General features: G+C 45.6%; 1 protein-coding gene across 1 annotated transcript in view; it reads right to left on the bottom strand.

Annotated features, from left to right (window-relative positions):
* The window catches only part of EPS8L1 (EPS8 signaling adaptor L1), a 34,134-nt gene extending 18,193 nt beyond the window's left edge, over positions 1 to 15,941 (bottom strand). The window contains exons 1-11 of the mRNA XM_081885946.1: positions 15,785 to 15,941; positions 9,575 to 9,627; positions 8,566 to 8,609; positions 6,600 to 6,658; positions 4,206 to 4,367; positions 3,918 to 4,067; positions 3,568 to 3,650; positions 2,549 to 2,664; positions 2,353 to 2,405; positions 1,207 to 1,333; positions 88 to 176 (exon numbers count right to left, since the gene is read on the bottom strand). Coding sequence (XP_081742072.1) covers positions 88 to 176; positions 1,207 to 1,333; positions 2,353 to 2,405; positions 2,549 to 2,664; positions 3,568 to 3,650; positions 3,918 to 4,067; positions 4,206 to 4,367; positions 6,600 to 6,658; positions 8,566 to 8,609; positions 9,575 to 9,591 — 900 coding nt within the window. The 5' untranslated portion in view covers positions 9,592 to 9,627; positions 15,785 to 15,941. The remainder of the gene's footprint in view (positions 1 to 87; positions 177 to 1,206; positions 1,334 to 2,352; positions 2,406 to 2,548; positions 2,665 to 3,567; positions 3,651 to 3,917; positions 4,068 to 4,205; positions 4,368 to 6,599; positions 6,659 to 8,565; positions 8,610 to 9,574; positions 9,628 to 15,784) is intronic.
* Positions 15,942 to 24,307: the final 8,366 nt, after the last annotated feature.

Genomic DNA, 24,307 nt, shown 5'->3' with positions numbered 1-24,307 from the left:
GAACAAAAGCGTATCCTAGTGGTTAGCATGAGCCAGGCAGGCGCCCTGTTGCTTTCTTGTGAGAAAAGCGCACCCAACCACACTCACCAGAAGGCTGAAGGAATATTTCATCTTTGCAAGAGCATCTTCAAACTCCTCTTGGGGAGGAGGCCGGGATCGGATTGTCAGGAGTCCCTCTGCGGATGCAGCAAAGTAAGAAGATATTGACACCCGTACTGCAACTCGGGCTATTGTTCTACGATGACATTACATGCAACCTAAATTATGTATACTTCCTCTTGGAATTGCAGCGGAACAAAGCAAGAGGCATGAAACCGTGAACGAAGGCCAAAACAGACTCAGGCATGTGTGTACATCCCACTTCCACCTCACTAGTCCAGAATCTGTTTTGGAGAGCAGAGCCCCTGGTCCCGATGGCTCTAGAGGCTTCCTCACCACAAGTGCCAAAGGCCTCCTGTAAATGCTCCACATAATGAAATGAATGTGCTACACGTGTCGATACAAGATGCCCAGATGTGGAGCTGCACACACAGTGCGCAGCAACTGTGTCAGCAAGCCTTTTGGATCCATGACCAAAGCTGCAGGATTTCTGCCTGCAGATGGGAATCCATTGAGGGTTCTGGAGAAAGGCCCCTTGCCCCAGGTTTTCTCTGAAAGAGCAACTCACGTCAAATGAGTGAAAACACACACACACAAAAAGACCTCTTGTATATGCAAAGCATGACAACTCTGCTATGGTGCTATGCCGAAACAGGAGACCTGGGGCCTGTTATGTTAGGGAAGCCTTTCAGAGCCCAGTGAAACTTTCTGGATTCTGGTGGGTTTCCAGAATTGTCCTGAGGGCAGAACCAAAATGTTCAGCCAGACAGGAGCAGCATTGAGAAGAAGAGGAGGAGTTGAGACTCCTTCACTACCTGAAGGAGTCTCAAAGCGGCTAACATTCTCCTTTCCCTTCCTCCCCGACAACAAACACTCTGTGAGGTGAGTGGGGCTGAGAGACTTCAGAGAAGTGTGACTAGCCCAAGGTCACCCAGCAGCTGCATGTGGAGGAGCGGGGAATCGAACCCAGTTCACCAGGTTACGAGTCTACCACTCTTAACCACTACACCACACTGGCTCTCTAGTTTCTAGCCGCCTCAGTTATCGTGGCAGGAAAGAGAGGGAGAATGTAGTTTCTTGGAGCCCAGTTCGATCTATATTTCTCACCGCCTGGCCCCCGGCGACGCCCCTTTGCGGAGCGCTTGCGTTGATCCAGGACACGGAAAGCTTCGGCCGATTTCTGCAGCTTCCCTATGAAGGCTTCCACGTCGTCAAAAACATGGTTCAGCAGCTCCTGTCAAATGGAGAGAGGAAGGGAGATAACAATAGACAGCTCCAGCTGAACACTCTATATAGGGCCCTCTGTGTAAGAACCAAATGCACAGATCTGTACATGTCTACTCAGAAGTAAGTCCCACTGAGTTCAGTGGAGCTTACTGCTAGGTAAGTGGGTATAGCATTGCAGCCTCAATTTCTAAAAAGAAAGAAAGATAATTGTGGCATGCGAACTACATGTACTGAAATTCTCTGTTCTGTGCAAATTCATGAAGTATATTGTATTTAATTATGGGATATCAGAGTTTTTAGGGGGTTAACCAGGCTGGGATAGCAGGCTTGTTGGTTTTTGAATGTCTGATGTAGATTTTTTCAATTTTGTTGTTGACAATACTGTAAAGATTATCATATTGTATGAAGTGATGTTCCCTTGCCCTAACTACACTTTACTCCTGGAAAAGCAGCAAAGACCATCTACTCAATCTTGAACTCCTTGAAGGAATTTATATCAACGGCAGCATTCCATTGAGCTATAGCAACATAAAACAACACATGGTTTGCAAAAGAACAATAATACTTTTAACAGAATGAAAACACACTTCCCTAAATATTTTTTTTTGGGGGGGTGAGGGAACGGTATTTAAAAATATATATATAGGAAGAAAAAAATAGTATTTAAGAGATCAGCCCAAATATATTCTGTAGGTTGTGTGTGTGTTTCTTAAAGTCCAGATATGCCAATACGTTCTGTACTTTTAACAGCTGTACAGCAAGCAGGGAAAAAACCCCACCACAGGTGTATCTCTCCCTATCATTGCTTTGTTACCTGTCCAAACCTGCACATACCTGTCAGGAAGCTGCCACGGGCACTAAGTTTTCATCAGGGACAAAAGGTGACAGGTCCTATTGGGTGCATGCAAATATAGGCAAATCCACAAATCCTACCACATGGCAATCACTCCTACCTCCCACAAATCATTCTAACCTCTTTTGAAGGCCACCTGGTTTTTCACACCACACCTTCCCAGCTAAACTTACCACATTTTGCTCGCACTGAACTAAGGCCAGGTCAGATTCAGCTGCTGAGATATCTGGAAGCAGAAAGAGCCAGGAGGTTAGACACACTATGCTATCCTCTGCCCACCCTAATTTTTTTAGTGATGTTCAACTCAGGCATAAAGGTGTGCATAGGTTTGCAGCCTTTGGCTAACAGTCAGGGCTCCTGGCTTCTCACCGTTCTCCCTTTGCTCTGGCACGATAACCGTTGTCCTGGAGGGCACCTGTTTAGGAGACTGAGGCAGGCTCTCTGGAGCCTTGTTGGTCTGGCTGCCAAGCCAATTCTGGGTAGCTCTGAAGACGAGAGACGAGAAGCAAGAGGTTGAGATCAAAAAGGAAGGGCCTGAGAGAGAATACTATACTAGACATCTCTAGCTCTCCTCTGGCTCAGGGGTGGGGAATCTTTTTCTGGTTAAGGGCTACAGTCTCTTGGGTGTAGGAGGGGCTGGAGCCAGTGTGGGTGTGGCCAGAACCAAAGCGGGCGGGGCCATATCCCAAACTATGCCACTCACAATCAGGTGTACTTTTACTGGTGAAAGCAGCTTTGGTGAGGTTTCTGCTTTGTTTTAGCAGAGAAGCGGCGCATGTGGGTGCTTAACCCTTTTCCGTTGCTTTTTTGCTGCAACTCACTCCCACTTTAAGCCACTCTCCACACCTCCACTCCGCAGGATTCAAGAACCATGGGAGGAAACTCGGAGGGGGGGGGGGAAATCAGTGGGACTTGCGTTAGAAAAATAGCAAGTGGGTGAAAGGGTCAGATCCCTCCACCCAAACATCTCTGCTGGAAAACCACACAGACCATTCCTTGGACAGCTGCTCTTCCCAAGAAAAAAGCCATCAGCAGGATTGAAATACAGTGGTACCTCGGGTTAAGAACTTAATTCGTTCCGGAGGTCCGTTCTTAACCTGAAACTGTTCTTAACCTGAGGTACCACTTTAGCTAATGGGGCCTCCTACCGCCGCCATGCAATTTCTGTTCTCATCCTGAAGCAAAGTTCTTAACCTGAGGTACTATTTCTGAGTTGGTGGAGTCTGTAACCTGAAGCATCTGTAACCTGAAGCATCTGTAACCCGAGGTACCACTATACATTGTGTGTGTGTGTGTGTGTGTGTGTGTGTACTCTGCAGCCTCCATAGTTTTAGAACTCCCCTTTCCCTCAGACCTGTAGCTATACAGCCTTATGGGTCTGCATTCACCTGAGCGCCTCCTTCCGTTGAGCATTTCCGCCTGACTTGAAGTCCAACAGAGCTCCATTAATGTCCTGCTGGATCAATTCTGCCTATAAAATAGAAGAGAAACCAAGTCAGAAAACTCTCTCCCTTCCCCAGGTCCAAAATATGCCTTGGGGCATCACATTAGCCTTCACAAACTTGGTGCCCTCCCAACGTTTTGGACTTCAACTCCCATCAGCCCTTGCCAGCAGAGGAGGGCACCAGGTTGACAAAGACTGCTTCAGGTTACATTTCCTGCAGCTGGAAGAGGGTTTCACTATCAAGAGTGGCTTTTCACACTTCCCTTATGGATCCACAGTCTCCAGTTTCCTTACCCCTACATGGTCACATTCAAAGAAGTGGACATCTGGTTTGAGCTGGTGGGGTTCCTGACACACAAGCAGAAGCAGCGACTGGGATCGAGACTCAGGTCGGACGGCTTCACAACGAGCCACAGCTGCTAATCCGTAGTTCTCTAGCTCCTCCTGTAGGGGGAGACAAAGTCACCAAACAATCCAGACAACCCCTCTCCAAATAAGAGATCTTGGATCACAGGGCTACAGCCAACAACCTCTTGGTCCCTATTCGCCACCCAACATCACAGTCCTGGGTTGCTCCTCTACCTTTGAGTCTATGTCGAAGAGCTTGATGGCCGACCCATTGACCTGAAGCAACATCTCCTGAACCCAGATCTTCCCTTGGGCATCCATGACGGACAGTTTCCTGGTGGCATCCTCCACGGTTGCCAAGTCATCCTCGTCCCCGATGGAGAAGGTCACCAAGTGCTGGAAGATACAGAAGGGAGAGAAGCTTGTGCAAATCCGTCTTAAGTCACCGAGGTTACTTGTTGCTTTGTATCGCTAGTTTGCAAATGGTTCTGGGGACCATCAGAAGGGGTTTAATAATAATAATAATAATAATAATAATAATAATAATAATAATAATAATAATTTATACCCCGCCCCGTCTGGCTGGGTTGCCCCAGACACTCTGGGTGGCTCCCAACAGAATATTAAAAACACAATAAACCATCAAACATTAAAAACTTTCCTAAACAGGGCTGCCTTCAGATGTCTTCTAAAAGTCAGATAGTTGTTTACTTCCTTGACATCTGATGGGGGGGGGTGTTCCACCACCAAGAAGGCCCTCTGCCTGCTTCCCTGTAACCTCACTTCTCACAGGGAGGGAACCGCCAGAAGGCCCTCAGAGCTGGACCTCAGTGTCTGGGCAGAACGATGGGGGTGGAGACGCTCCTTCAGGTATACTGGGCCGAGGCTGTTTAGGGCTTTAAAGGTCAACACCAACAGTTTGAATTGTGCTCGGAAACGTGCTGGGAGCCAATGTAGGTCTTTCAGGACCAGTTTTATATGGTCTTAGATATGGTAGACAAGTATTCATGGGCATCAGTATGACTACCAAAACCAACCCTGCCCTAAAAGTCGAGTGTGAGTTTGTGTGAATGAGTCTGAAAGTGAGTGAATGAATACATAAATAAATGAGAGGGAGATAGAGAGGGAGGGAGGGAGGGAGGGAGGGAGGGAGGGAGGGAGAGGAAGAAAGGCCTTAACAGGGCCTCTCCGCCATCTGACGTTTGATTGGTGGGCAGAGAAGAGAGTGGGCCTTTTGGAGAGGGCTCTCCCCAGAGAGGCTAACTTGGCACCAGGTATGTTGGTTATTTGATGGTAGACCAGCTCATACTCCAGCTGAGCTGTCCTCTGCCTCCACAGAGCCATCTGCTACTACCAGCTGCTCTGTGGGAAGCATCTCAGTGACATTTTATATGTTGTCAGTCATATTCAGTACGCTTCTGAGAACCAGTTGCTGGAAGCTGCAGGAGAAGAGGCTGCTCTTGTGCTTGGCTGCTGCTAGAGGGTTTCCCACCGGCATCTCTTTGGCCACTTTGAGGGCAGGATGCTGGACTAGATAGGCATTGGCCTGAACCAGGAGGGCTTCCCAGGAGGGCAGTTCCCTCACTGCAAAAAGTGAGGTTACAGGGAACCAGGCAGAGAGCCTTCTCAGTAGAGGCGCCCATCCTGTGGAACACCCTCCCATCAAGTGTTAAGGAAATAAACAACTATCGGACTTTTAGAAGACATCTGAAGGCAGCCCTGTTTAGGGAAGTTTATCATGTTTTTAATATGCTGTTGGGAGCCTCCCAGAGTGGCTGGGGAAACCCAGCCAGATGGGTGGGGTATTATTATTATTACTACTACTACTACTTCTTTCTTATGATCTTATAGTATTGTTGATCATTGCTTTTCCCCCTAAAAAGATTGTATTCAATTTTATTTGTACACCACCTTGGAATAATTTGTGTCATGAAAGAAGAATTGTGAGGAATGCATTTGTCCTGACCTTCCAGTATTAAACATGAGCTTATTCCCTCTGCTGATTTTTGCCCTGTGCCATGGCTCTCCTTGGCGCTTACTGCTTCAATGTGGATTGTATAACAGGGATGCTTTTTAAAAATTATTTTCTTGTTTGGTTCCCCATATAGTTCTACCAAAGGACAGTCCAAAAAAACCATGAATGCAAAAACATTATACAGGCCTAGGCAACATTCCAAATGAACTAGAATATCTGTCTTCCAACTCGTGAGCCAGGATCCCAAAACTAGCTTGTAGGCCAACCTCAGAGTGAGTTGCAGATTATTTAGATGATTTGTTTTGGAGGGAAGAAGGTTGTCTTTCAAAGAGGAGACAGGCAGGCAGGCAAACAGAAGCGGAGGGAAAAGTGTAGAGTTAAGGAGGACGTGTGCGGTAAAAAAAGAAGTCAGAGTCAAGTGACCAGTCAAAATAATTGAAGACAGTTGTTCTAGAATGTTCTTCAGAATCCACTGCAACACATAGGCTTCCCATGCAATGGGTTTCCTCAAAATAACTCTGGAGGCAACCAAGAACTCCTCATCCTTATAACCTCTTCCCTAACATCACTCAGTTTTCCCCACTCTAATTCACTAGCCACTGATGTCCCACAGCTCTTGCCCCCGCTTTAGCACAGCCCAGACCCAAACTTACATTGACGGCATACTGTGAGACGTCTGCCATGATAATGCTGGAATACTTCTTCCTCTGCTCTGCAGAAAGAGACGAAACATTATTTAAGGAGGAGGAATTGTGTTGCAATGTTGACTTAAACCAGCAAATGAAACCTGAAACTTTAGTGTCGACTGTCAGCCGGGTCTGCTTAGCATCAAGCAGCAACTTTTATTTAAAAAAGGTGGCAATGAGGGCGGAGATAGAGAAGGGAAGCACCGTCTTTGGGGGCCATGTCCTATCCAGAACAAATGGGCAGGGAGGATGGGAATACAAGATACACACACATTCATTCAAAGCACAAAGAATCCCAGGAACGGCTGTTTGTTACCCTGTGAGAAGCGACCTACAGTAGCCAGGATAGTGCTTTAACTATGGTGTGTACCACAATGCCACAATGCACATGAGGTCTGCCTTCTTTGTGACAGGGCTCCTGACAGTGGCGTGACAGTCAAAAATTCAGCAAATAAAACGCCATTTAATTTACATCCTAGGGAAAATTGCACATGCTTAACAGCTGCATGCCAGAGTCGTTTTCAAGACACAGAAACATCAGCATAAAAACGGGAAATAAGCATAAATGTATATACAGTCATACCTTGGTTGGTCAAACAGCTTAGTTCTTGAAAGTTTTGGCTCCTGAAGGCCACAAACCTGGAAGTGACTGTTCTGGTTTGCAAACTATTTTTGTAAGCAGAATGTCCGATGGGGCTTCCACAGCTTCCGATTGGCTGCAGGAGCTTCCTGCAGCCAATCAGAAGCTGTGCTTTGGTTTCTGAACGTTTTGGAAGTCGAACGGACTTCCGGAACAGATTCCGTTCGATTTCCAAGGTACGACTAAATGTACACACATTATACATATTACTATATCTCTTGCTCATGCACACATGCGATGAGTGAGGGTTTGCCTAGTTTAAAGGACAATGGGTTGTATCCAATGCTAATCTGACTCAGAGTAGACCCATGGAAGTTAACGGACATGACTAACTTAGGTTCATTAATTTCAATGGGTGTACTCTGACTAGGACTAGCACAGGTTAAAACTCTTAATAAGAACATCCAGGGATTTATCTCTCTAAGGAACACTTTTCAGTTCTTAAGAAATTATTACCTCTTCTAAAGAAGAGGGATGCAATTACTGCCTCTCCCTGCGGGAACCAGTTTAGCTTGTGAGAAATACACACACACCCATCTCCTCCCCTCTTCCTGCTTCTCTGCTGATTCCTGATTTTACCCCACCCCACACGGCACAGAACCTTTGGTTTTTAAATCCCAGGAAAACCAAATGTTCGAGCTTCCTCAAGTCAAAAGAGAGAAACACAGAGAGGATGTAAACTGAAAGACTGACAGGTTTCCTGGTTTAGTTTGCAGCAGAGGAACAGAAGTTTGTTGTGGTATCATACACAAGATCCCAACGTTGGAAAATAAAAAAACTTTTAGTTTCATAGCACACATCAGAACATGAGGGGGAACCACGCCAGCCTTGCAAGCTCTGCAGAAACAGTTATGCACAAGACTAATTTTGCAAAAGATCACCCATATAATTTTTTTGCAGCACTTTTCAAAGCTGTGCGAGTTCTTTATTATTTTTAAAAAGTGAGGTCCCTGCACTCAATAAACCATTTTGATGGTAGCAAAGTCAACCAAGGAAGAGAGGGGAGGGCGAGTCAAGGGATTAATTGTAAACAAATGTGGTTATTGAGGGTGAGGAGCAAAGAGTTAAGGCAAAGGCTTCCTTGATGTGAGAAAGGGATCCCACGTGACATACTCAGGAAGGGAGTTCCAGGTGTAAAGATCATCAGCAGATCCGTTTATGAGAGCTGGTAATCTTTGAAAAAGTTGAGGATGCTACAGCTTCAGGACTGAGAAGGTCTTCAGATTTGAAACGTACCAGCACACTCATAAATAAACAAATCTTCCAGATACATCCCTATATTCCAAAACTCACCATAAATGGCTCTGGCACTAGGCTTGGAGCGGTCACTGCCGAGGCTGCAAGACAAAATGGACTAGTTATTCAACAACCAGAAGAAATCACCTCAGGTCCAAATTTCCAGACTACTATACATCCTTCTCAAAGCTTGCTAGGTCCTCAGGCTCCCCTCTGCCCATGAATCCTGGATGCCAGAATCTTCTCGGGCTGGGGAAGCTGTCCAAATCCTATCTATTAGTAATCTGTGCCACTAAATTTTACTTTAGCTCCCAAACAAGGCCATGGCGCTATATTGAAACAGCCCAGTTTCTGTTCAAAGAGGTTTTGCAGCCATTCGTGCCCCAGCCCACGTCAGCTCTAGTCCCACAGCCACCAACCCCTTTTGTCAACCCAGAAGTGAAAGAAAAAGAGAGTCAAGACTATGGCAAGACTTCCTTGCCATACCAGCAGGGCCTCCACATGATCCCCAATGGCTGTTTTCTAAGCAGCCGCTTGGCAATGCTCAGTAAGTTCAAAAATCACAACGAAAGGGGCAAGAGAACAAGGGAGGCGTTCCTGGTGAGTTGCGGCAGCTCATTTTCTAGAAAAATAGCAGGTGAAGCATAGGAGACACCCTTGCCTTAAGATCTGGGAAGGGTGTGAGGCCTGGAGAGAATCCTGAGGTTCAGACAGGGAGGTTTGGAGGGTTGCATTTGCCCCCCGCCAGGCCTGAGGGTCTCCATCTTTTGTGGAGGCCAGTGGCTCTCCAAGATTTCAGTCGCTGGGCCTCCTTCCCAGCAGATGTGAAATGTCAGGGATCACACCTAACACCTTTTCTATGCAGGTCGGGCTCTCTCAAATCCTTGGGACAAAAAGTTTGTGCGTGCCCAGAACACCATAGAAGGTTCTGGAAAGCATAGAACTTTGTACCTAAGCTCTACATCCCAGATAAAACTGGGCACACCTTGAATTTCAGTGCCTCCCTAGCTAGTCTTGCTCCCAAATCTGTAGGTGCTGGATGGAGTTCTCAGACAGCCAATCTTACCTTCCTGAGTCACTCATGATGTCAGCAGCCTCGTCTGAAAGTCCCAATGCAACCTGGCAAGCATAAGAAGAGAACTTTGGTGGCAAAGGGGTGGAAGGAACAAGAAGCCCCGACAATAACAGACTGGCATTACAAGCTACAAGAATTTGCTGAAATGGCACAGTTAACAAATACCCTGAAAGGCAATTCGAAACAAAAATTTATGGAAAAGTGGGATAGATATAAAACATACGTTCAAAAATATAGTAAAGGTTCGCTATCTATGCTAGCATTTGATTGACATTGGAGTGAGAATGAGTTGAGAAATAAGACTAAGAGCACATAATGATATAGGAATGTATTAGATAAAATGTAAATAAATATACAATAATAAGAGTACATTCATTTGTAAAAAAGGAATATACAACGGGAGAGACAGGAAGTCTAGCGTGTTGGTATGTATATGATTTTGGAGGGGGGAATTGTTTTTGTTTTTTCCTCTTTGTTCTCTTTTTTTGTTTGTTTCATTTTCTTTCTAGGTATATAAAATTTGTATATAATTTTTGTATACATGTTGGAAATTATATTATACTAAGTCCTGTAATGTAATATGACATTTATCGATGTAATATAAGAATGTTAACAAATAAATAAAATGCAAATTCAAAAAAGAAAAAAGAGAAGGTTATCCATTTCACAACAAGTCTGCATAGAGAAAGCAAGTAGCTTTTGTTGCTCTATGGGGTGGGGAGCCCCCAGGGCTGGAATTAGGTTTGATGAGGCCCTAAGCTATTGAAGGTAATGGGGCCCTTTATATGTCCACCTGTCCTCTGTCAACAACAAATTGTTGCTGTTTTTTCAGTTGAATATATGCTATATGGTAAGTTATGGACCTAATAGGTATCTAAAGTCATTTGCCATGCATGTTGCCATGCAACCAATCCATGCAGAATGTAGGCACCCTATATATAGAAATGAGCAAACCAGTGATATTTTAGGGAGCGGGCTAGCAGGCAGGGCCCATTACTTACATCTTAGGAGCCTACACAACACAAAACACTGTTGCTGTATGTGGGTTTTATTTTATTCGTTTTTTATCTTATATTTTGAAAATGTACGTCCAGTTTTTTCCTTTGAATTTTTTGGGGGGCCTCAAGAGAGTGAGGCCCTAAGTTATAGCTTGTTTAGCTTATATGTAAATCCGGCACTGGGAACCCCAGACCCAGGGGCCATATGTGGCCCTCCAGCACCTTCTATCTGGCCCTCAGAACTCTCCCCACAACGATCCTGCTTTGCACCTAGAGTGTTTTTGCCTGGCTGGGATGTGTCCCTAAAAACTCTGTGGCTTGTCTGGGTGGAGGACGGAGAGGGAAGTGCTGTAGAAAAGTAATAATATTTGCCTTTGCTCCTCTGCCCACTTTTGCCTCTGGCCCTGCCTGCCTCTGGCATGTGGCCTTCAGCAGGTCGCCTATAAGGAAATACAGCCTTGGGGCTGAAAAAGGTTCCCTACCCCTGTGCTAAAAAGAACAACGGCAAATGCCTGTTCTCCCACTAGAAGAGTGGTTTCAGAATTCATTAAGTAGGCCCAGGCAGCTGCCAACAGACACCCAGCGGACATTTGATTTCAGGGATCATTACCCCAGACCCCAACACACACACACACACACACACACACACACACACGTACTCTGAGCTCTGCACTCATTTCCCTTGTTCTTGCAGTTAGAATCCACTTCGCCGAAGCGTCCTAAACAATATTATATGACTAGCAAATTCAAGCTGACATTGCTAGTTGAGAGATGAATGCTTTGCATTGTGGCTCAGGTACCTTGATGCTACATTTGCATGCCTTCACACCTGAGGTGGGTACTGTCAGGCTTTGGGCCTTAGTAAGAGGGAGGCTTCAAAAGTAACTTTTAAAAGGTCTTGGCTGTGATGAAGGAAGAAAATCCGGATGTTAGAGAAGTGAGGGATCATTATTCCCTTCTCTTCCCCGCCTTTACTGCCCTAATGGTTTAATTCATTTACATATTTGCTTAATTTTAATCACCATTTCAATCCTGCTCTGATTCAGCTTTAAGAAGCTGGTTTGTGTGGGGAATATTTGGGGCAACCCCCCCCCAAAACACACACACACACACACACACACACACATTATGCTTGGACATTAAAGCGCAGCCTGGAAAGAGTGGGGCTGGGTAAAATGTAAACCCAGTTGTGCTGATGTACTAATCCATGGGTAGGCAAACTAAGACCCGGGGGCCAAATCTGGCCCAATTGCCTTCTAAATTCGGCCTGCGGACGGTCCGGGAATCAGTGTGTTTTTACGTGAGTAGAATGTGTCCTTTTATTTAAAATGCATCTCTGGGTTATTTGTGGGGCATAGGAATTCGTTCATTAATTTTTCCCCAAAATATAGTCCGGCCCTCCACAAGGTCTGAGGGACAGAGGGCCGTCCCCTTGCTGAAAAAGTTTGTGACCCCTGTACTAATCTGATGTTGATTATTTATTCATTTATTGCCACATGTATTCTTCCAGGATGGCTTTCCGTTTTAGCCTCAAATTAACGCTGTGAGGCAGGTTCGGCTAAAAGAGATTGCGATTGGTGACCCAGTGGGCTTGGTGTTTGAACCGTGGTCTCCCAAGTCCGCTTTTGACACTCTAACCACTTTGCCACAATGGTATTCTGTACCTCATTGTATTCTGATCTTATTATGCTGACTGGCATGATGTACCTATATGTGGGCAGTATAGGGTTGTTTTTGTGTGTGTGAGCAAATAAATAAAACCCCAGATCATTTACAGTACAAGGGTGTGCGATCATGCACACATGGTAAAGTAAGTAGGCCTCGCTCCTGCCCAAGAATGCTGCGGCATCTCTCGCCAACGGCCACACCTGTTTCGTTTCACCTGGCAAGGTGCTTTGTTTATTAAAGGTGGGATTTAACCTCCTTCTATGCTTGGAGCAGAGCCAACCTGCTCTCGTCTAACCATGCTTCTTTTTCAGAGAAGAAGCTGCACAAGGAGCAAGCGGCTTAATGGTTAAAGCAGAGGTCGTGGTGTTTAATAGTGTGGGTGGTGGCGAGAGAAACAGGATACTCTCTTCCCGATATTTGCTTAAATATCCCAGCTACAGATTTGCAAGCAATGCTCATTTATGCACAGGTCTATCGCCAGCCGTGGTTGATATGAAGAAACAATGGTCAATATTGACTCAGTTGGACTGTGTATTTGGGTTTAGGCCAGAAAGGAAAAAGGATTACTGCTTATATGTCACCGCTTTCCCCCCAAAACATTACCTGCCCACTCCCATCAAAATTAGGTGGGTTTCAGGTAGGTGGTGCATCCCTTTTTAATTTTTGCAGGGTTCCTGCCTTTTTAGAACCCAAGAGGGAGAAATTCAAGATTTCCCTAGTGTTGCGCCTCCATTCACAGAGAAGCTGCACCTGTTTATTTTCTGTCTGCCATGCACAAGGTGAAAAGTCTTTGCTCAGGGCCCCATGATTTCTGGGTCATTTTAGCCAACTGCTAGATAACGCTGCTGTATCTGATTACTATACCCAAAGCTTAACTCTGAATTTGGTAATCTGTTTTGAAAGCCCCTGCTAATCCTGGATGTGTGAAATGAAGCGACAAAATATAGGCGCACCTCTAAGCATGCATAATGCGCTTTCGCCCTCACCTCTGAGAGGGGGTATGAATTGTGTGCAGGTGAGAGCTCCACAACCTGTCTGTGGAGAAAGTATACACTATCTACATGTTAGCCCCACTTTTTTTCTTCTTACACGTTTCTTTCATTTCCAAAACGTCTATACATCCTGCTTTTTGATGCAAAAGGGCACAAACAAGGCTGTTTGCAAGAAATAGCATATTCCCCCCAAATGGGGGCAGTCCCTGTTTCCTGGTTCTGCTCTCTGTTAAATTTTTTTTTTTTTTTTTGCCTTTGGGGGACACCTAATTAGTATGTTGCTAGTGCAAATTGCTTGAGTTGTCATTTATCAGGCTCAGCCCCAGCTCCAGGGCTTTGGCAGTAAAAACAGCACCTTTGGAGGCAAACAGTTGCGGAGTGGGGGGTGGGGTTGAGGCATTAGAGCATATTCCAGAGTGGGGCCCCACAGCAACTTGTTCTTTGAAATTAGTGCAGCTAGTTTTAGGCACTTTTTAAAAGTCAGAATAATGTCATGTGGCGTTTGGCCCAAGTTTATCACAGGAATATAGGAAACTGAATTATAACAAACCAAACCATTGCTCCATCTAGCTCTGTGCTGTCTATACTGTATAGCGGTGGCTTTCCAGGGTTTTCGACAGGGAATCTCTCCCAGCCCTTCCTAGAGATGCCTTAGATTGAACCTGCAACCTTCTGCATGCAAAGCAGATGTTCTACCACTTTTCTATGGCTTTCCCCCTTCTTGTCTCTGCTAGAGATGCGCATTAATACATGCGCTTGAACAATAAGCTTCTGCCCATTTTACAGATTGTCACTGCTGAAGTTGCAAACCCTCAGCAATGTATAAATTGTGCGTTGTGCTGTTCTGGTGGTGGTGAGGATCAGGCAGTGATCCTTGGTGCAAGAGTAGGAGGCTTACAAAAATGGACATCTTCTCATCTGCTATACTGGAGGGTAGGCAGCCATAAAGAAACTAAGTCAAAGATGCAGCAACCATTCTGGGAAATATACCAATAAAGCTACAGATTTAATAGAGAAAAGTTGCCTAAAAGAAGCCAAGTAACACTGTCCTTGGACAAAAAGGTAGGACATAACTGTAAAAATGAAATAAACGGACCAGAGACCTAAATATTTTCAGATTTAACCCTTGCACATATTTGGTGTCAAAGCCTTTAACAAAAGAGGGGCATATGTATGCTGAAGCAATTATGAACCCCTAATGAGAACACTTAGACCAGGGGTCAGCAAACTTTTTCAGCTGGGGGCTGGTCCACTGTCCCTCAGACCTTGTGGGGGGCTGAACTATGTTTTGGGGGAAAATAATAATAAACAAATTCCTATGCCCCACAAATAACCCAGAGATGGATTTTAAATAAAAGCACACATTCTACTCATGTAAAAACACGCTGATTCCTGGACCATCTGCAGGCCAGATTTAGAAGGCAAATGGGCCGGATCCGGCCCCCGGGCCTTAGTTTGCCTACCCATGACTTAGACCAATGGACAAAAGTGGGTCTACTCTGAGTATGACTTACAGTAGTCAGCTGCAATCGAAAAATGTAGGGCTAGCTTTTGATGCTTTGGCAAGGAAAGCCTTTCTGCGTATGTTTGGAGGTTCTCTCGTTACTACATGAGAGATCACCACACAAACACACACACACTTGGTGTTTTTTTAAACAACATATCTCTTTTCTGTTCCACGCAAATCTGTAATCTTCCTATTCAGAACCAAAAAGCCTCAAAATAGCAGCTCCCTGGGCTAGAGCTTCCTGGATCTCACGGCAAGAAATTGTGTAAAAAGGGATTTAGCCAACACTGAGGAAAGAGAAGCAGAACAAACACCCTCAAGGGGATTTTGGCGGCAGTGGGAAAATGTGACTGACACACGCAGAATACCGTTAAGAGAAAAAACTGGCATGTGCAGGCCTATCTCTGCTCAATCCTTCTTTAAAACTAAAGGTACATGTGGAAGCTTTTGGGTGGGTGGGGAGGATCGATGACACAACCAACACTCTGGGGGCCGGGCCCCTTGCGCGTATTCCAGGTCTCCCCGTGATGTTCAACTTTCAATTAAAAACAAAGTCTCTACCCTTTTTATTTGTGGAAGTATAATTGCCAGTCAGTGTTCTAGTCAATTACTAAGAAACACAATGAACGCAACTTAAGTTCTGGATGCTTTGCAAGAGACCTCCCCCCCCTTACTTTCCAGCCCCCTCTCACCAGAAAAACAACGTGATCTCTGTTTGGCAACTGATAAGATCCACGTTAAACCCCTATCTGGGTTTCTTCCATATAAAAGGGTTCCCATTTTAGGAGCCACAGCGCGGTCCCTGCTGCAAATCAAGTGCTTCTGTTTGTCCAAAATGTTGCCCTTCTCAGAAAAAAATCTACCTTGCCAGAAGAAAGCCAACTGAGCAAGGCCTCTTTTTTTTCTACACCAGAGAGTTGAGGACCAAGTTCCCTCGGTGCAACCAACTCACTAGGCTCCATCCCCACAAAGCCCAGGCTCCCTGCTTGTCCCTCCCCTCTCCCCCCACAAGCTGCCACCATACTTTTAGACTTACCTTGTACGCAGCAGTCCTTCTCTTCAGTTCTCAACCATCTCTGCTTTGGACACCCAGCTGGTGGCATCTGACATGGCAAGTAGAAACTACCGATGTGGCTTGAGACTTACCAGTCCCTATGAGGGCGAGCCTGTCAGCTGAACCACACCCCTTGCATACCTGGGCAGGTAGCAGTCACTCACCAGGTGCCTTTTTTAAAAAAAGCCTCAGGAACACACACACCAACCTGTATTTGAAACGAAACTTTTGCTAGGGGGAAAAAGTGGCAGGGCTTTTTCTGGAGTCAGCTGGTTGGAGGAAGAGGGAAATGAGGGCATGCTTCAAAACGTGCTTGCAGGCATTGTACGTGCATGGGGAGAAGCTGTGGTCATTTTCCTTGCACGTGTCTATGCACTAAAACGCCTGCATCTGTGCTCATTATATATGACGGATCTACAGAGTTTGTTGAACGCCCATCAATTCAGATGGTTCAAGGCTTTTATGTCACCGTACAGAGCCCTTAACAACTTGGGTCCAAGGCAGCTTAAGGACCTTTTATCTTTGGTGGACCTGCAAAAGGATAAAAAAGTATTGGGAAATAATCCATAATGAATTGAAAAAAATGTTTTAAAGTTGTTGTTTAGTCATTTAGTCGTGTCCGACTCTTCGTGACCCCATGGACCAGAGCACACCAGGCACTCCTGTCTTCCACTGCCTCCCGCAGTTTGGTCAAACTCATGTTTGTGGCTTCAAGAACACTGTCCAACCCTCTCACCCTCTGTCGTCCCCTTCTCCTTGTGCCCTCCATCTTTCCCAACATCAGGGTCTTTTCCAGGGAGTCTTCTCTTCTCATCAGGTGGCCAAAGTATTGGAGCCTCCGCTTCAGGATCTGTCCTTCCAGTGAGCACTCAGGGCTGATTTCCTTAAGAATGGAGAGGTTTGATTTTCTTGCAGTCCATGGGACTCTCAAGAGTCTCCTCCAACACCATAATTCAAAAGCATCAATTCTTCAGCGATCAGCCTTCTTGATGGTCCAGCTCTCACTTCCATACATCACTACTGGGAAAACCATAGCTTTAACCATACAGACCTTTGTTGGCAAGGTGATGTCTCTGCTTTTTAAGATGCTGTTTAGGTTTGTCATTGCTTTCCTCCCAAGAAGCAGGCATCTTTTAATTTCGTGACTGCTGTCACCATCTGCAGTGATCATGGAGCCCAAGAAAGTAAAAAAGTATTTTTAAAGTACTTTCCCAAAACAACCAGAGTCCTTTTCGTTGGGGATAATTCAGACAGATATTCCCAGGTGTCAAAAAAGGTTATTTATGTATGCCACTAATGTGGCCAGTGTTTTGTTAGCCCCAAAATGGAAAATGAACTAAAGAAGGATGGCAACTTAAGTTGACGGAATATGCGCAACTTGCAGACTTAACATACAGAATAAGAGAAAAAGAAGAACATACATTTAGAGAAAATGTTTATTGAATATGTGGGGGGAAATTGTGTACACTTGAAAAGGTTGGCAGCATTAAGATAAATTCAACAGTGTAAATAAGCTTTGATGGATGTAATAATGGGATACTGAATGGTTTAGTTTTTGTAAAATCTCCCGGGATTTACAATGAAGGAGGTGAGGACAGGTGACCCCACCTAGGCCCGAAGTCACCCCCCCAACCAGACCTCAAAACTGTCCAAAATTCCTTTTCTCTCTTCTAAAAATCCACAGCTAAACGATATGCAAAAGCCACAAGCCACAAGCCATGGAAAGAGAAAATCAGCTGGAGGAATACTGGTAATTGTCCCCTGCATTACAGAGGCCTGCTTGGTCTCTGCTAGAAGTACTGTATTGGGTATTTCATGCCACTGGTACCATTCTGTGCTTCCAGCAGAGATTAGTCAGGCACCCTCACTTTTGACTTCCAGGCATGTCTAAGACTTTCACAGTAACAGACCTATGCCACTGTTTAATTCCCCAAACCCAGCTAGCTACTTTCATTTGTTTTATTGTTATACACCACCCTGAAGTTTTGTTTTGGTAGGAGTATATATAAAAAAATACTTTTGTAAATAAAATAAAATAAAATTTGAGGGGGAAAGGCATTTCAGTTTTGTCCAGTTTTAACATTGAAGGCAACACTGATTTGGGGGAGTGGAACAAAGTCAAGTTGGGCGGAGCAAAGGGGAAGGGGAACTTTCTGGGTTCTAAAGGAAGTGTTGGCTGTCCAATGCATTTTTGCAGAGAACGGCAAACATTTAGGACCCTTTTCAAACGAGCATGGTCTATATAACATGTCTGGGGTAGCTATGTAATCTCGTTTCTTATATTTAGGCTTAATGGAAGCTCCTATTTAGTATTTCTCTCTGGTAACCCATATTTTGCTAAACTTGCTCGTAACTTTTGAGGTAAATTCACTTAGGTTTCTGGTAGCTTTGTATAGTCCTCATTGGCTCAAGCCGCTTTACAGGTGTTTCCCGAAACCTAGGCAATAAACTTCCATTTGCATTTATAGACTTTTGTTATCTTTTTTGTTTTGGTCTGCTATAGCAGTGTTTCCCAACCTTGTGCCTCCAGCTGTTTTTGAACTACAATTCCCATCATCCCTGACCACTGGTCTTGCTAGTTAGGGATGATGGGAGTTGTAGGCCAAAAACATCTGGAGGCCAAAGGTTGGGAAACACTGTGCTATAGCATGTGATGGTTCTTGCTTGTTCAAGGCGCCTGGAACAATTTGCTCTGCATGAACACATCATGTCTTGGCCGAGGTCAGTTAAATTGAGCTCTGTGTGTGCATGACAAGGCAAATAGCTGTGCTGAATGGTTATCCAGCTAACCTGCTAGCCATGTAATCAAAAGGGTGTCAGGTTGTGTTGATTTCCAACACTGGCTGTGCTTGTGTGCTTTGCATGTAGAAGGTTCCAGTTTCAATCCCTGCAACTTCCAGTTAGGGCTGGGATAAGGTAAAGGTAAAGGGACCCCTGACCATTAGGTCCAGTCGTGACCGACTCTGGGGTTGCGGCGCTCATCTCGCTTTACTGGCCAAGGGAGCCGGCCTACAGCTTCCAGGTCATGTGGCCAGCATGACTAAGCCGCTTCTGGCGAACCAGAGCAGCGCACGGAAACGCCGTTTACCTTCCCGTAGGAGCGGTACCTATTTCTCTACTTGCACTTTGACATTCTTTCAAACTGCTAGGTGCACAGGAGCTGGGACCGAGCAACGGGAGCTCACCCTGTCGCGGGGATTCGAACCGCCGACCTTCTGATCGGCAAGTCCTAGGCTCTGTGGTTTAACCCACAGCACCACCTGCGTCCCAGAGCTGGGATAGACCCTGCCTAAAACCCGGGGCTGGATTAAGACCTTTAGCTGCCTAAGCACTTTAAAGTATTTGGTGCCCCTTTCTATCTAATTCAAAATACAAACACATGAGCCTTAGTGGACCAAGTGGCAGTTTACCACTTACCAGATTCTCATTTCGTTGTTGTATCCCCAAGATTAATGTATATCATTTAATGTATACAATTGTACCTTGGAAGTCAAACGAATGGAACGTTTTGGCTCCTGAACGCCACAAACCCGGAAGTGAGTGTTCCGATTTGCAAACATTCTTTGCAACCCAAACGTCCGACACAACATCTGGGGCTTCTGTGCAGCCAATTGGAAGCTGCACCTTACTTTCTAAATGTTTTGGAAGTCAAATGGACTTTCAGAACGGATTTCGTTCGACTTACGAGGTAACACATTATTATTATTATTTTCATTTATAGTTGGAGCCTCTTTTTCAGCTGCAGCATATGGTCCATGGTAAATCCAGCAATGGAAAATGTCTATGGTGCCCCTCTTCCCTTGATGCCCTAAGCACGTGCTTCTTTTGCTTAATGGTTAATCCAGCCCTGCTAAAACTCCAGAGAGCACCCGCCAGTCAGTTGTCAATAATGCTGAGCTAAATGGACCAATGACCTCACTTAGTATTCAGCAACCTCCTATGTACAGCAACTTCCTCTTGTGTGCTTCAGAAATGGCCCATCAGAACAGACCAATGAAGTGCCAAGGTCAGAGGGTACATAAGGCAGCCACTGGCAGAAGCTACACGAGTTTGGGTTCGGCCAATGGGGGACCCTGTACACCCACCCTTTGAGTTTAACGGCAGAGAAAAAGGAGGATATAAACATTTGAGTGACAGCTGCCTGAAGCAGCTACCCTACCCACCAAAGTAAGGAAATTATTCTCTGTGTGTTCACAGAGGAAAAGAATGCTCTCTGTTCTGTCTCCTTTTGAAAAGATCCAGAACGAAGCAGGAACAGTAGCAGCTCAAGTGTGTCCCCACCCAGCCAGTTTCAGGTGTCAATACAACGCAGGCTATAAAAAAAAGTATCAAAGGACATTCCTACTGCACACTCTCATTGTTTAGTTGTTACGCAACACTGCAAGGCTCTCACTTCCAGCCTGGTGTACTCATTTACAGTAGGTTCTCTTACCCGCTGTCAATGAGACGCAGGCATGAAGGAGAAGGCAGGGAGATGTTTTCTTCTTTGCCAATCACTTGTAGCCGAGTAAGATTGTCTTCCATAAACACGGTTTTAACAATGAGTCCGTAAGTGACTGTGGAGGCCAATTCTGGATCCACACGTCCTTCCACAGCAGGGACATTGGTTTCCAGGTAGGAACTGATCACGGTGTGGATTTGCCAAGCGTGCCTTCCTCTTAGCATGTTTCTCCCTTGCGTCCTGAGTTCGAGTGTCTTCAAAGCCCATGACACCTTTGGTAAAGTCTGTTCTCCAAATAGAGCGCTTGCAGGGAAGTGCTTCCCAATTGTTGGTGTTTATACTGCATTTTTTAAAAATTGCCTTGTGACAGTCTTTAAACCTATTTTGTTGACCACCAGCATTACGCTTTCCATTTTGAAGTTCGGAATAGAGTAGTTGCTTTGGAAGACGATAACCAGGCATCTGCACAACATGACCAGTCCAACGAAGTTGAAGAATCATTACTTCAACACTGGTGATCTTTGCTTCTTCCAGTACACTGGTATTAGTTTGCCTGTCTTCCCAAGTGATGTGTAAAATGTGTCAATGAGACGCAGGTGTGAGTGAAGTGGGCAGGGATATGTTTTATACTGTAGGTAACAGAACAACATCCTTGAGGCTGCCTCAGAACAGGTCACACTCTTTGCCCATCTAGTTCAGTGATGTCTACTCTAACGGGCAGCAGCTATGGGGTGTCTCTCTATTTTTAAGGGTGATCATTAGTATTGCTTACTCACATCCTGCACTAACTCCCAAAGGAGCAGCAAACACATAAGCGATAAAATAACTGAAACATGGAAAGCTACACACACACACACACACACACACACACACATTCCAGTACAGAGGCAGACTGGGAATGATCTCTACTTACCGTAAAAGGCTTGTTGGGAGAGAAAGGTTGTGAACAGGAGCTGAGAAAAGAACAGCCAGTCTAATATTTAACAAGAGGGAATCCTAAAAAAGGTTGATGCCATAAATCTAAAAGCCTGGATATCTTCTAATCTTCCTTTTGAGAGGCAGGGACTGAGTCTAGGGCCTTCTGCATCCAAAGCATGCTCTCTGGCAAGAAAAATTACAGTTCCTTCCCCTGACTAGTGCGATGCAGCCACAGTTATTGGGAGATGGGAGCCTTGTCTGTGGGGCCCTGGAGTGGAGTAGGCAAGGCTGCAGCAAGGCCTCTCTTGCTAGGTGGGGCTGCAGAGCGAAATCATTTCCTCATAAACCACCAAAACTGGCTGTGTACATTTTAACGCCTCTGGGTTGCTATAGCACAGGAAACACACAAGCAGAACAATAAAGTTCTTTTTTTTAAAAAAAACACCACCATACATTTTAATGTACTAATGCTGATTAATACCTTAAAAATGCAGCTCCCATGAACCTGACATGCAACTTGTCAGAGTTGCAGGACAGCCAGCGTTCCCACATCATGAAAGCATGCCATAGCGGAGGGAGGTCTCAAAGAGGATCCACCCTGAGACAGGAAGAAACCTAAGCATGCGGAATTAGGGGGGGGGGAGGACAAAAACCCTATTACCAGAGTTGGGGGAGAGACTCCCCTCCCCTTCTGACACCAAGCTGTCATATTTTTTTAGTGGGAGCTCTAATGTCACAGATGACAAAGGTGGTCTAAAACAAATGTACAGTGGTACCTCGGGTTAAGTACTTAATTCGTTCCGGAGGTCCGTTCTTAACCTGAAACCACTTTAGCTAACGGGGCCTCCCGCTGCGCCACCGGAGCACGATTTCTGTTCTTACCCTGAAGCAAAGTTCTTAACCTGGAGCGTAGGTAACCTGAAGCATATGTAACCCGAGGTACCACTGTGTTAGAAAACAGGTGGAAAACAAATTAGGGCTCCGGGCAAGTCGGCAACCTCCAAACCTCTACCCTGCCTCTAGTTCAGTGGTTCCCAACCTTTTTTTTGGCCATGCCCCACCTTGTTGTTGTTGTTTAGTCGTTTAGTCGTGTCCGACTCTTCGTGACCCCATGGACCAGAGAACGCCAGGCACCTCTGTCCTCTACTGCCTCCCGCAGTTTGGTCAAACTCATGCTGGTAGCCTTGAAGACACTATCCAACCATCTCGTCCTCTGTCGCCCCCTTCTCCTTGTGCCCTCCATCTTTCCCAACATCAGGGTCTTCTCCAGGGAGTCTTCTCTTCTCATGAGGTGGCCAAAGTACTGGAGCCTCAGCTTCACAATCTGTCCTTCCAGTGAGCACTCAGGGTTGATTTCCTTATGCCCCACCTAAGTACCTCTAAAATCCTGACACCCCCCCTCGTGACATATAATCCTTTATTACTCAAAAAGTGAACTCCTATTCATGTAGAGAAAGCCTAAAAGGCCATTAGGTAAAGGTACCCCTGACCGTTAAGTCCAGTCACGGACGACTCTGGGGTTGCAGCGCTCATCTTGCTTTATTGGCTGAGGAAACCGGCGTTTGTCCGCAGACAGCTTCTGGGTCATGTGGCCAGCATGACTAAGCCACTTCTGGCAAACCAGAGCAGCACACGGAAATGCCGTTTACCTTCCCGCCAGAGCAGTACCTATTTATCTACTTGCACTTTGACATGCTTCCAAATTGCTAGGTTAGCAGGAGCAGGGACTGAGCAACGGGAGCTCACCCTGTCGCGTGGATTCAAACCGCCAACCTTGATTGGCAAGCCCTAGGCTCTGTGGTTTAACCCACAGCGTCACCCGCACCCCAAAAGGCCATTAACTTGGTCTTAAACATGCTTCCAAAGAACATGGCATCCATGAAAGAGAAGAACGAAAGGACAGTTGAAGTACTGAGGAAGAAATCACGAAGAAATTGTTAAGAAGAAACGAAGTGATATGAAAAAATTGCAAATGAAGTTTCAAAACATGTAATAAAGATGTGTATGTCACAATATATATTTATATAGTGCATATGAAGCCCCTAGAACAAAAAGTTCCCTGTTAACTGGTTCTTGAATTGCCCCTTAAAAATCAAATTGCCCCCCTGTGGGGCGTGTGCCTCACATTGAGAACCACTGCTCTAGTCCTTTGCATCTGAGAGGCCAAGACTATGAGGTGGTGCCAAAGAGGGACGGCTTGGACCAGAGGGAGGAGGCCGCATTTCCTGCCTAGAGGGATGCCCAGATCCGATGGATCACCCTTACTCGAGGGGTGACACCTTGCCACAGCATCCTTACCATTCCTGAAGGTTAGGTTTGGCCTGGGGAGAAAGGGTGGGGCAGAGACCAGCTCTAATTTTAGCCCAAGGAGGCTTAAGAACAGCCTGAATCACCCAGACGTAAGAACCTAATCTGAAGAGCTACCTTTTGTTTGTCCTGGGGGTGCGGGAGCAAGAGTTACGCAATCTTGTGGCAAAGGTCTTGGCACAGTGAGAAGTGTCGTTTTGATCTGAGTTTGGCAGAGAGCAATGATCAAAAGCAAGGAGGCTAGGTGAGACAAGAGACTTGAGCCACATTTGTGCAAGAAGCCTGTAATTGGAAATAACTGATTTAGAGGGACAAGGCCAAGTGCAAAGGAGGAAACAGGTGTAGCTGAGCAAGCGAGAGCAGACAGGCCCAGCCAACACAAACTGACTCAGGTGCTCTAGGTCAGAGCCAGGACACCTGGGTTTTCCAAAGTCAGCAGGCCGTTTCAGCCAGGGTTTTCCAAAAGAGCACACCTGCATGAGCATAAAGTGTTGATTCAGGTACTGGTGCTAATAATTGCTATAAGGTCCTGTATTTATGCCTTCTGACGTGGAGCCCCTTGTATAGCCATGCATTTATCAATAAAAAAAACAGAGGGATCAGACCTAAGGTCTATCTAGTCTGGCATCCCGTTTTGCACAGCAGCCAATCAGATGACTCTGGAAAGCCGAGGCAGGGCACCAGAAACAGCCCTCCGCTACTAGTCAGGGTACAAATAATAAATTATTATTATTACTATTACTGTTGCTCCACAGCAACTGGGATCCAGCAACATCCAGTCTTTTGAATAGAGCTGGCTCTATTTAGCCAACACAGTGAAGAGTCATTGGCACATCTAT

Source organism: Podarcis melisellensis (assembly GCF_964234715.1).
Source record: "Podarcis melisellensis genome assembly, chromosome: 13".
In the NCBI taxonomy this organism is placed as follows: Eukaryota; Metazoa; Chordata; class Lepidosauria; order Squamata; family Lacertidae; genus Podarcis; species Podarcis melisellensis.
Note: the sequence above shows the minus strand (reverse complement) of the source record. Positions and strands in the feature narration are given on the sequence as shown.